This window comes from Euleptes europaea, chromosome 2, assembly GCF_029931775.1.
Source record: "Euleptes europaea isolate rEulEur1 chromosome 2, rEulEur1.hap1, whole genome shotgun sequence".
NCBI lineage: Eukaryota > Metazoa > Chordata > Lepidosauria > Squamata > Sphaerodactylidae > Euleptes > Euleptes europaea.
This window is the reverse complement of record NC_079313.1, coordinates 22,224,619-22,237,870: the sequence shown is the minus strand read 5'-3', so window position 1 is coordinate 22,237,870 and position 13,252 is coordinate 22,224,619. Positions and strand designations below refer to the sequence as shown.

The following is a 13,252-nucleotide window of genomic DNA, read 5'->3' as shown; positions in this document are numbered from 1 at the left end:
AGATCTTGTTTCCGGACTTGGAGCCCAGCTTTACCCATTCTTTTAAAACCAAACAATCGGGTCCCCCCCCCAACTGACACTGATCAAATGGTGCACTGATTAAATAATTAAATGGTGCACTGCTGTGGGCTGGTTGTTCTGGGCTGGGAAAGGTGCGCCCCCCAGCTGGAAACAATTGTAAGCACCAATGGAAGATGGGGGCAACCCCAATTTTTACCTTTTCCTGCTGCAGCTTCAGAATCAGGCCACGCTGTTTCTTTCGGATAGGTGGCATCTTGTCATCCTCTCCTTTGTCTCTTAAGTGCCTGGGGAAATCCACAGCAAAAGAGGTTCACATTTTCAACAGAATAACCTGCACCAGTTTTTCATTTTTATATTTCTTTACTGCAGGAGTGGGGAACGCCAGGCCCGTGGGCCATTTAAGGCCCGCAAAATCATTTGGTCTGACCCTTTGTGGGTCCTGGCAGATCTCTAGCTCGGAAGGATCTAAGACTGGTGATCCGCCCCCTCCCGCAGACAGGAATAGCCTCTATTCAAGGCGAATGTGAGTTTGTTTTGCCAAGAAAATAAACCTTTTCCCCCCCTCGCAGAAGAATAGTTAGCTATGGAGCTGCTAGGACCGCCCAAGAAACTGTGTTAACCCTTTCCCACCTGGGCCATGGAGAAATGTATTATCTCGGTACTACAAGAGGGCTGGGGGCAGAAGTGGCAACAATGGAGGGGTTAAAGGGGGCAAGTTCTTAGCCAGTGTGTCCTCATTTCATCCCTGCAGGCAGAGTAGCAGGAGCCAGCTTTAAAATCCGGCCCCGACCATGCAGAGCAGGAGCAACTCTGGCGTGCGGCTGGACATCTACATCCAGCTGGTGCAACAGACCATCCTGTGCCACCAGGTGGGCGAGTGCACCACCGGTTGGATGCCTGCCTGCTTGCCTGTGCTAGGGGGGTGTCATCTGGGGCAGCTGCCTGCTTGGGGCTTGGTCGGCTAATTTTTAAGTTGATAATTTTGTATGGCCCGCAAATAATGCTATAAATATCCAAATGGCCCTTGGCGAAAAAAAGGTTCCCTACCCCTGCTTTACTGAGAATAGAACAGTACCATATCACTCTGTCTCTTTAATAAAGCCTGAAGTTTACAGTGATGTACAGAAGCCACATTGTTGGTTATTTTATCACACACATTCTCCCTCCATGATTTAACTTCCACTTAGTGCACAGCACTTTTATTTTGAATGTAAATTCAAAAAAACACAGACTGAAACCCCAGCTCTAAGAAGGTACACATAGTTGTAAAAGCATGTAAAACTGTTAAATGATGCCGCATGCTGTGGTATCCAGTGCAAGTAAGGGGTTAGAGGTCCAACCAGTGATTTCTGGTGTCTGTAGTAGCCCTGTTCTTACAGATTACTACCAAAGATAAAAGAGGAGGGTTTGCAGTGATGCAGAGTTCCACAATAAGCTGTTTGGCCTTAAGAGAATGTAACCCTGCACTTTCTAAGCTACCTGATAGGTTGATTTAGTCGTACCTTGTCCTCCCATTTTCTAGCCAGGGAAAAGCTCAGTACAATATCCCTTCTACGTAGCTGGCAATAGCAGCTGTTCTTGGCAGTGTACAAGCAACAACTCATTTGCGAGCGGAGGCTCTTACACCACATCATTCAAGGTTGGACCCCATATCTATTTGCCATCATAATGTCTCACAGGATCAAAGCCTGGAGACTCCCTAGAGCAGGGTTCGCCACCCTCATTTTGGGGAAAGGGGGTCCTATTCTAGAAAGCAGTTGAGGAGCGGGAACGATGACTGGGAACTCTATGCTTGTCGGGATCTGTGAAGTTATTACATCTATTAGATTTTTATCCCATTTTTCCTCCAAGGACCTCCAGATGGCGTACATGTCTCTCTCCTCATTTTATCATCACAGCTGAGCTTTGAGGTATGCTTGCTCATCAAGTGAGCTTCTTGGCAGTGCAGGGCTTGAAGCTGGGTGGTTTGGGTCCTAGTCCAACACTCTTGCCACCAGTTTGCATTAGCTCTTAGTTGTCAGCTGGTAACAAGGGGCTTCACAGATACCAAGCACTAGGAGGTCTTTGTATCATCCCCTAAGGGGGATGTGGATCATCCCCTAAGGGGGCTACAGATTGAAGGTGCTTCCTAAAAGATTTTCCCCCAAGAGTCAGATGGGCTTTTCCAAAATGCTCACAATAGCAATAGAATAAAGTCATCTGAAATGCGCAGGTGAATTCATTTGCTTCTTCTTCTTACAAGTGAAAAACTGGAGCAAAACTTTCACTTGTATCTTGATTACATTTATCTGGCTCCTAGTGGCCCTAGCAAAGATACTTCAGGACCAGAACAGACCCAAGGGTTACCAGATGACCAACCCTGATCCAGAACACCACTTCCTGAAACTTCACTGCAAAAAACGCAACTCTGCTTAGCTGTTCTTTCATGGCAATGCGACATTTGTAAGAGAAGACTAGAAACCAAATGTAACAGTTGAACAGCTTAATATAAATCCCAAGGATAGAATATTAGTGCTGGTATTACAAACTATCATGCTTTCCAGGATTCTCATACTTTTCTTGGTGCTCTAGCCAGGCTAGCTCAGCTTTGGTCTTCTCTTTCAGTGCTTTCTCACGCAACCGGAGCAGCGAGGACTGGTGAGCTGCCCGCATTTCTTCTTCCTTCATGTACTGCCGCACCATTCCCATTGTGAATTTGGAAAAACTGTCTTGACCACCTGAGAATGACAGGCTCAACTCCTGGAATAAGAACATAGCTCAAAATGTTAGTTATCACAGCACAACCTGGAGTCATTTTATTTTTGCCATATATCAGAGTTAGACAAAATTGCCTTTATTGACATAAGCACTGGCAGTGGCTACATGTTTGCTTCTAGGTCCAATTCAAGGTGCTAGTTTGTACCTTTAAAAACTTTTAAGTGTGGGTCCTGCCTACATGGAAGATTACCTCTCTGCATAGAGCTCTGATAGACCAGCAAGTTTTGTTCTATTTTCCTTCCTTAAAGGAGGTGAGATTTGTGATTGCCATGGTGAAAATGGTTGCTGTGGTGGCTGGGTCCTTATGGAATGGGCTCCCGTTTCTCTCCTCCAATTTAGATGGCACTGTAAGCCTGTATTGTTTAGCTGGGCTTATTTCTGACTGGGTTTTAATGGTGTTAACAAAACATCTGTTGTGTTAATGTTCTAATATGTCAGCTATCTGGACAGTTTTAATTTGCTGGTTTTATTATAAAAACAATGAGGAAAAGCAGTATGGAAATATAGAAAATAAATTCAAATCCAGAAGCACCTTAGAGAACAACAAGATATCACCTGATTAAAGGAGCGTCAACTCTTGAAAGCTTATACCCCAAAACTCTTGTTGGTCTCTGAGGTGCTACTGGACTTGAATCTACCTCTTCTACTGTAGACCAACACGGCTATCCTCCTGAAACTATAGTAAGCGAAAGTTTTTCTTCACTCAGAAGAATATGACTACGTAAATTAATTAAAAAAGTGGAAAAAAAGTCTGATGAGGCTTAAATACCATATGCTCCAAATGGTAACATGCCCATAGCCAGACAGGGCTAATGTGAAGGAACTATAGCTGTTTTGGAAGGTTCTAGGGGGATGAGTATCAGATTCAGTTGTATTCCTTTTTTCTCCTCACTTATTTCATTTCTAGTGAAAATATTGCCTTACTTTAGAAATTACTGTGTCAGTTGGGTCTTACACAATTTTTGCATGTCTTTTAAACAGGATATTCCTAATGAAATTCACTGAGCCACAGCCCCTCCCCAATGAAGAAAGCTGACAGAAAGAAAGTAGATTCCTTTGAAATGTGGTATTGGGGGAGACTTTCACAGATACCAAGGACTGCCAAAAAGACAAATAAGTGGGTTCTACATCAAATCAAGCCTGAACTTTCCCTAGAAACTAAAATAACTAAACTGAGGTTATCATACATTGGACACATTATGAGAAGACTAGAGTCAGTGGACAAAATAAGAATACAAGGAAAAGTTGAAGGCAGCAGGAAAAGAGGAAGACCCAACATGAGATGGATTGACTTAATCAAGGAAGCAACAGCCCTCAGTTTGCAAGTCCTGAGCAAGGCTGTTAATGATAGGACATTTTGGAGGTAATTAATTCATAGGGTCTCCATAAGTCACAAGCGACTTGATGGCACTTAACACATACATATATCAAAATAATCACACAATAAATAAAAGATAGTATATGTACCAAACAAACAAACCCCTGGTCATTACAAACTAACCAGAAGAGTCCCGAACATGTGAGGTCACAAAGTATTGAAAACTTGCCTTGACAGGTAATAAGGCTGTCTTTCTAGAAGAAGCTTCCTTATCAGAATAGTCATGGTGACCTCGTTTCTTCAAGTTGATCCGGCGGTGACTCTCAGAGGGTAGCAAGGACCGGAAAGACTTCTCTTCAATCTCAACTTCTGTTATGGAATCAAATTTCAGGGAGTATTCTGTTGCAATAGAAGTTGAATCTGAAGAGTAAGCCCAAAAGTTTTATTCTCAAGGGAAACAAGAAGAATGCCATGAAGCAGGTTTTGTCCCTAAGCAGGAACACATGGCTTAACAAGCGAGCAAACTGTGTAAATGTTCCTCAAGTCAATGGTCCAAACTATATTGTGCAAGTGTGAATAACCACACAATGTAATAGCAAACTACGTGGCCTGTGTGTGGGTAACAAAAGCCACACAAAGGAGTCACCCACAAACAAGATGGGATCTCTACCAATGAGGGGGACTACTCAAGTATGTGGAAAATATGACTTTGTAATATGACTTTTGAGAGACACTGTCCTTCAGTGTTACTCCTCTGAAGATGCCTGCCACAGCTGCTGGCGAAACGTCAGGAAAGAAAATACCAAGACCATGGTCACACAGCCCGGATAACCTACAAGAACCAATGACTTTGTAAATTAATTAAATGAGTACGAGGGGGGAAAGCCTGCTGAGAAATAAACATTCCCCAGAAGCAACGGAATGTTAAGACCAGTGAGCATTAAAGAAAAAAGAGATGGGGGAGGAGAAATCAGCCAGCTCAAGACCATGAGCATCTATTGAATTCTGGAGGAGCTGGAATTTTGAGGGATGGGATTTTCAAATTGTTTCTGCCCTTTTGTGATTCCTTGTAGACTCCCATCTTATCAAACTTAACATCCAACTACTGGGTCCTAATTTAGGGCCAAAACCTTCCTTGTTTCTTCCTTTCAGCTATATTGGGGACACCATGGCCGTTTATGCAGGGTCAATTTTGATGCTCGCTCAACGCTCTTTTTTTAAATGTGACCTTTAAAATGCCTATTCACGGGCCGGACACAAAAGGAGAAATTCCACCCCCCCTGGCCTGCTTCTTCGTCCCTTCCATTAGCAACCACCGTTTGCATAGCTAACGCGTGGCTGTGATTTTGCATGCTTCCTTGAGGGGATTCTTCGAGGCAGGAGCAGAGCAAACACAAAAGGTAGTGTTAAAGGGGCTTTTTTAAGAAATGCGAAACAGGTATGCGCCGGCTTCAGTCACTTCCTGAATGACGGTTCAGCGTGAAAAACTGAAAAAAATATGCGGGGCACTTCAGCCTGGAACGGGCTGCTAATTACCAAGCATAAATGGCCCATGTGATATAACAGGGAGCTACAACCCACACACTGCACCTTTCAAGCCCCCCACACACACACACACATACACACAACTTGCTTGCTTATGTATTTAGCCAGAAGCAAACCCTACTGAGTTTAGGGGGTTTTACTTCTCGGTAAGTATACAAAAGATTCTGCTGCAGCCTGACAACTTCAGTGCCTATAATCCACAGAGGACAGAGCTGTTAGATGTAGCTACGAGGTGAGAAATCCCCACTTCAGGTCTCACCTGATTTTTAGCGATTCTCTCCGCCACTGCCCATTGTTATATTGGGGGCTGTTATGTATTGACCCATCCTGCATTATTGAGAGGCTCACTGAAATAATCATTGTTCTAGGGCACTGCCACCAGCTAGTATGACCTTCACATCCACAAATAAGAAATCCAAACATTTTTCCTCAACCACATGTCTGCCCATACGAGTCCAGACTTTTTGCCATAGAGTGAGGGACTTCCAGAGCCAATTACCGACCTACAACTTTCAATCACACACACATACACACATGTGGACTTGAGAAGCATAGACTTGGGGATCTCCTCCCCGTCAATATGTTGCAGGTTGCTCACTTCTCATAGTTCGCTAGCACAATGCCAATCCTCATTATGGAGAGGCCATGCCTTGCAGGAAGAAGAACCAAATATAACACATCTATGCCCATTCAGTGGATATAAGAACACCTAGAGGGAGGGGTGGAAGGAAGGTTTTGTCCCATACTCCAGCACTTTTCATTAGGGATGATGGTTGATGGTATGGAAGAAAAGAGTAAGAAGAGTGATAAGTGAAGTCATACCACAAGGGTAAGTGCTAAAGCTGCCTCTTCCATGGCTCAAAGTTTCATATGGGGCTAGTTTTGCACACCACACCCTGCCCCCCGGCTGTATTGCATATGGAAACTAATTCATTTTGCTGCATAAAACTTAATGGAAGTCACAGAGAATCAAACCTGCCCCTATCTGCATCACCCTACCCTGAATGTGACAAACAGAAGGAATTTAAGACACAGCCTATGGTGCCTTGCACAGTATCCATGTTTATAAAACAGTTGCCACAATACTGTAGAGGCTAACTCAGTGTTTTAAATAAAAAGACCCAATGGTTTCCAGAAAAATGAGAAAACAGCCAGCCAGCAGCTTACAGCCAGGGCCTAGTGCAGCAAATGAAGTGGCAAGTGTCAGATATCAGACTGCAGTTCTCAAGCAGCTGAAAAGTTGCCAAAAAGTAATTTAGGATTACCTGTATGTGCAGACACAAGTGATATCAACCAGAGAAAGGTTTAACTTCTTGTTATATGTTTTCTGCATGATCTAGTTACAACCACCATAGATTAAGGAAGGGACAGAGCACAAACAAGCAGCGCTTATCTGAGTACTCACCTCTCTCATCTGGGATGGATGGAATGCTATTACTCTGCAGGGAATCTTTCACAGCTGTCAGAACCTCTTCCTCAATGTAGCTGTTTGGATTTTCATGGCAGGTCACTTTTTTGGTCCCCTTGGAGCATGGAACAAATGGTCTTTCCGGGTGTCTGCTGTTGCTGCTTCATAAAGAGATATAACAGGACACAGATAAATCTTGGACTACGATTCTAAAAGATAAGACTGGAGCAAACGATAGAGGGATGGTCACAGAATGTGCCTATTTTTACACCCAAAGGGGGCTGTATGCTCCTTCCACTCAAGAACGACAATAAAGACAATAGTTAATTTAAAGTTCTGAGTGTCTATCAGATTGGCATGAAACAAAGTAGCTTAACTAATGCAATATCTAATATATGTCAGATAAACTGAAACAGGGTAGCCTACACAAGTTGTTATTTCCCAGCTACATATAGTGTGGCCTGTCGGATGCTTGACAACACTCATGTTCTGTTCCAGGTGAGCAGACAGCGAGAGGAATTTTATTAAGCCTTTGGTGGACTACCAAACATGGTGTGGGCTATGTTTGAACACCTGTATTCTGTCACTCTACTAAGCTAAATATGAAGCCTTCCTCCTGCCCAAAGAACAGTCCTTCGTCACATGGTTCTTCTGCTGGTGGAAGAGTGACTTTGCAGAATGAAGGCTCTTTGGGCCAAAGGCTACAAATTTGGTTGCGCTGAATGGTAGGATGCAAGCCAAAAACTTGTACGGTTCCAAACAAGAAGAAAAACCATGACACCCACAGCCTACTGGAAACTTCTTCTGACTACAGTTTCACTGAAACAACTGGATGTTCTACAAGAGTGCCCAATAGCTCTCTTGTACAATTCCCATTCACTCTGGCACCATGCCTGAAAATTCCAATCTAACTGAGTTAATTACACCCTGGATGCATCATTCCAATAATGTTTCTTCCTCTGCAACAATTTCAAATAAAAGTAGAAAGGGTTAAGGGCCAAAAACTTAAAGATTGTTTCAATTACATTGCAAAAACATGAATGGCAGCATGGCCCTGTGGGGATCGGTAAGAACATTAATGTCCAGTGATGAATGCATGGAAAAATAAGTTTGCCTTGCTGACAGCTTTGGTTCATTGTTTAATTGCCTAGTAGCAGCGGCTTGCTGGTTTCACCACCCTGGGAACATAATTGCAAGGAACTATTTCCTAGAGAACCTTTCCAAGAGCCAGGCATCCACTCCAGCGGGATATAGCAATTATGGCATCCTTCTAGACTGCCTTTCTGGGTTGGGACTTGGAGCAGGTTCATAGCTGGGATGGGGGTGGGAATCTGGTTTAGTGTTGCAAACTTCAGGTTGGGAAACTACTGAAGATCCAGGGTGGAGCCTGGAAGGTCAGGTTTGGGGAGGGACCTCAGCAGAGCATTAATGCCATAGAGCCCACCTTCCAAAGCAGCCATTTTCTCCAGAGGAATTGATCTCTGAGGTCTGGCAATCATTAAAATACCAGGAGATCTCCAGACTCCACCATGGTGGACCCAGGCTGCTCCACTAATTAAGCAGGTGGATCAGTGGCCAAAGGTGCTTTTTACTAGCTTCAGCCGGTAAGCCAGCTGCAACCTTTCCTAGATAACAGAGATCTTGCCACTGTGATGCATGCCCTTGTAACATATAGCTTGGTTTATTGCAGTATGCTCTATCTGGGGCAGCCCTTGACCCACATTCCTGTTTATGTTTTTGACTGTTATTATATATATGTGTTTGTGTATATATGTATGTATGTACTGGTTTTAAAGTTGGTTTAATTTTTTTTAATTATTTGCCTCCTTGAAGGCCATGGCTGGGTGGAAAGGCAGGATAAAAATGTTTTAGATCAATCAATTAATCAAGCAAGCAAGCAATCAATCAAATATAAGGAGCAGAATGCTGCTGCTGTGGTACTACTGAAATGGAGCAGCCAGAAGAACCTTTGGCAGGCCCTTTAAGAATGACCCACAGACAAAGCCATAGATCCTGTGTTAACACAAGAAGAAATTCGTATTTGAATTTTATAAATAATTCAAGACTTACTAAGGGACTATTGGGGGGGATATATTACCAGTACTATCTGTAATAGACATTAATCTAATATATTCATTTTGCATGATGAATTAGAATACTATCTTTATTAACCTACCATTTAAAATTAATTAAGGATATGGCAATTTCTGTAGCTGTAATCATCCTGTTAATATAATGAATAATTAATTTTGTTAAGTAACTATGATTTGGTAATATGTTTTTGTTTTTTTCAACGTACAGATGGAAGGTTTTGACACCTTTTGGATACTGGTTGACAGTGCGATCTATGGTAGTAGCTCTCCTAAATACAAAATGACAGTGTACAGAAATATATAAACCAATATATGGCCAGGATGGCCAGAAGGAGTACCAAAAACAAAAATAAAAAGGGGGAAAAAGAGAAGGAATGATTGTTGTCAAAATGACTCCCAAAGTCTAAATTAATGTCAAGGCAAAAATGGAGCTTTTTAAAATGAAATGGGGAAAACATCAGAAAGCACAGAACAAGTCACAGAAAGAAGGGGAGTTTTAGTTCAAAAAAATTAAATCACATGTAGAAGATCCCACAGATTATGAGATGCATCAAAACGTTCTCAAAAGGAGCTCTACTCACAGAATGGAACTTTCCTGCCTTCCCCTTCCCACTGCAACCTGCTGAAGACCAGATCAGGGCACCCCCAGGATCATCAATGGATGCAATGTGGGGGTTTGCAGTGGGAAGGGTGGAAATTTGCAGAAACGTTCCTTCCTTTCGTCTGCCACTGGAAGGGCCCTTCTATCAGTGGAAAATGAGATCTGGATAAAGTCTGTGAAAGTAAAAGCTGAAACTGACGAGAAAATAAAATAGATATTAGAACTGTAGGAGGCAATAATTAAGGAATTTTTTTTAAAAAAAGTCAAGGAAAATACAGAGATAGCACTTGAAGGAGTTTTGGATCAAAATTAAGACAACCAATTCAACAGTGCTTACATCTGACACCAGTTCCTCAGGACCTCTCATGAGTAAGTTGTGAGTTCAATACGCATAAAGTTCATAACACATAAAGTGCTTCATAAAGTTTTGGCTAATATGGGAACTATCTAAAAACTTCCCATAACCTCAAGACGATGCTAATGAAACAAGCAATGCAATGTTTGCATCTTATTGCATGGAAAAACTCAGGGAAGATACCACCCGTCACTGAATACAGTGGCACAGGATACAAGGATACCGGCTCTACAAGGATGGTCTCAAGCCTACAATCAGAATTAAACCAAGAAGTTGGAAACAAACGACAATACCAGATGTGGATGAATGGAAAGATAAGATGTTAGAATATGAAAATATGGCCAGAATGACCTTTAAGATGAATCCAACAGACAATGAGTCTCAAGACCAGTTTACTGAGAAATGGCAACCATTTTATACCTATATATCAGTTAACACTTAGAGTAATATTTTCTTTTTCTTAGTAATAATATCCTAGCAAACTTACTATAAGACTTTAAACAATATAACCAGATCCAATAAGAGATGAAATGTTTTAATATGTACTGTAATGACTAATAAGAATATATATCAAGTGTAGACGGATTGCTTATCCCTTCCTCTTTCCTTCCTGTACCCCATATCTATCTATCTATCTATCTATCTATCTATCTATCTATCTATCTATCTATCTATCTATCTATCTATCTATCTATCTATCTAATCTATCTATCCGTATGTATGTATGTATGTATGTATGTATGTATGTATGTATGTATGTATGTATGTGTATATATATGAATTAAACCAGGGCAGAGCAGTCCTGCCTTGTTTCTAATCTCTAGTTTTATTGCCTTTCACACTTGAAGAAACCTCATCAGAAAAAAATACATTAATTTGCTTAATTTGCAAAGTGATGTTAAAAATCTACAAATGGAGACCTGTGTGTGTTCACAGGTTATGTTTGTGTACCTTTCATACATGAACATATTCACACAACTGACCAATATTTTAACGGTATTGCCAACTCTCTTCCTGGATGCATTTCACCAACAGCATATAGCCTCATTGGTCCCAGGTCCTGGCAGATTTTTTTTAAAATCCTTTGAGCTGTTGGAATTATTAATATTGCAATCTTCAAATAATGCACATGAAAAATCAATTTTACCCTGCTTGTAATGCCTAGTTTTCCTGAGTGAATGCCCAATACTCTCAAATTGCAACGATACCAGCAATTTGAGAGTATTGGGCATTCACTCAGGAAAATTAGGCGTTACAAGCAGGGTAAAATTGAATTTTCAATTTCAGCATGTTCTAATTTGAGTGTTAGTACAATTTTTGCATCTCCATAGTCAGTTGCATTCATCGTCACACCAAGCAGCTAGCTACTAGCTGCTGTAGCACATGCTCAGAATTAATGGGTGCAAAAAATCATGGCTCATGAAATGCAGAAAGCACTGCACAGTTGCCTAGGCAACATGTCATCCACGGCTCATAAACCCCCAACTAGCAGTGAAAGAACATGCACATAGACCACCTGATAAAAAGTGAATATTCATTTCAAGTGCTCGAGGATGCTGCTTGCAGTTTGCAATCAAATGAAATGACAATCTGAAAAAGGACAGTTCACATATCACTTGCTGGAATGTTTGAACAGCATTATCGAACAGCAGCTGAAAAAACTGCTAAGAAGGATTCATTTCTTTTAACTCAAACCAAAGCTTTCACAGCCAATTGTTACAGAGAATGCAAAGATCTCTGTGTTTAACTGAAGGTTTTTTCTTTCATCAGCTCTCCAAGAATAGAATAGAAATTTTATTACAGTCAATGACCAGCACAAATAAAACAGGTAAGTTACCAATTTACAGTCATCTAATAAAGCATCTGAATACAACATGCTGGTTCATTAGTTAATATAATAAATGAACCACTTGTAAGAAAGGAGAACACATATAATATGACTGTTTGCCTTCATTTTCAAGACTGCTGGTTAGCACAGCCCCTTGTCCGTCATATGTCAATTGCAGCGGCACAGAATCTAGCAACTGAATACGTTATATCTGAGTTGACATCTTGTAGCGGGGATGACATAAGGAACTGTCCAGACTGGCTGGAAGATTTATGAATTAGTGGTGAGATGAACCTTTCTCTGATAGCTGTATAATATTGACAATTAAAAAGAACATGTTCAAGGGTTTCTATATGTCCAGAACCACAGGGGCATTTTCTCTCCTCATATGGCATCTTCCTGTAGTGGCCTTCCTGGATGGCTGACGGGAGGGCTTCGCATCTGGCCAGGGTGAAAGCTCTTCGATGTTTTGGAATTTCAAGTCTGCTTAGATACTCCATAGGAGTAGTAAGGTATGTGCAGGGTTCACTAATAATGAAGTCTGGTGTTATGGCAAGATCTGTTTGACGCTCTGAGTTTGGACTGGGGGCATAATCTTTCAAAAATCACTAGATTGAATCTTTCCATTCTGGTCAGTGAATCGGAGTGGGTGTTCCGTCAGTGCAAGCTGAATTCTGCCTCTAGAAGAGCCGTCTGCATCTGCAGAAGGCTCCTTACTCCAAAGGAAAGTGCCACCCTTACCTGAGCAGAGTGGTAGGATATACATCCCAACATTTTCTGGCAAGTTCCGTACTTGATATTTCATTTGTCCCTTAGCAGAGATAGAAAGTGCCCTGAAGGATTTCCAAAGCTGGCTTTGACTTTGCAAAATGATATATAGGTTTGAAATTAAAAAAGGAGAGAAGAGAGAGACTTGCTATAGTCTTTCAACCAGCTAAGGAAGGACAATTTAAAGGCTATACCATGTTTCTTGCATCAAGTATTTGCCCACAGTCTTCCTATGTTGCATTTATAACCAACTCTTTAAATCTAGCTCCTCACCGCTCAATGTGTGCCTTTGATCTTAGTGATTCTGAACAACTATCAAATGAAGGAAAGGGTGCTTTGAGTCACCCATCTCCTCTTTATTTTGTGAAGGAGTAACAGATACTGTTTTCCTATTAAAGAAAAACAAGGAAGCTTGATTGAATCAAACATCAGAAGGTTGTTCCAGTTAATGGATGTAGATATATGAAGAACTAAATCCTGAAGGACAAGCTACTTAAAGTCAGATAGGTAAAGGTAGTCCCCTGTGCAAGCACCAGATCATTACTGACCCATGGGGTG

At 41.5% G+C, this 13,252-nt stretch overlaps 1 protein-coding gene across 1 annotated transcript in view; it reads right to left on the bottom strand.

Annotated features, from left to right (window-relative positions):
* LOC130473173 (centrosome-associated protein 350-like) overlaps nucleotides 1-13,252 on the bottom strand; it is a 105,243-nt gene that overhangs the window by 32,816 nt on the left and 59,175 nt on the right. The window contains 6 exon segments of the mRNA XM_056844702.1: nucleotides 218-305; nucleotides 2,576-2,760; nucleotides 4,326-4,516; nucleotides 7,047-7,210; nucleotides 12,968-13,019; nucleotides 13,022-13,083. Coding sequence (XP_056700680.1) covers nucleotides 218-305; nucleotides 2,576-2,760; nucleotides 4,326-4,516; nucleotides 7,047-7,210; nucleotides 12,968-13,019; nucleotides 13,022-13,083 — 742 coding nt within the window.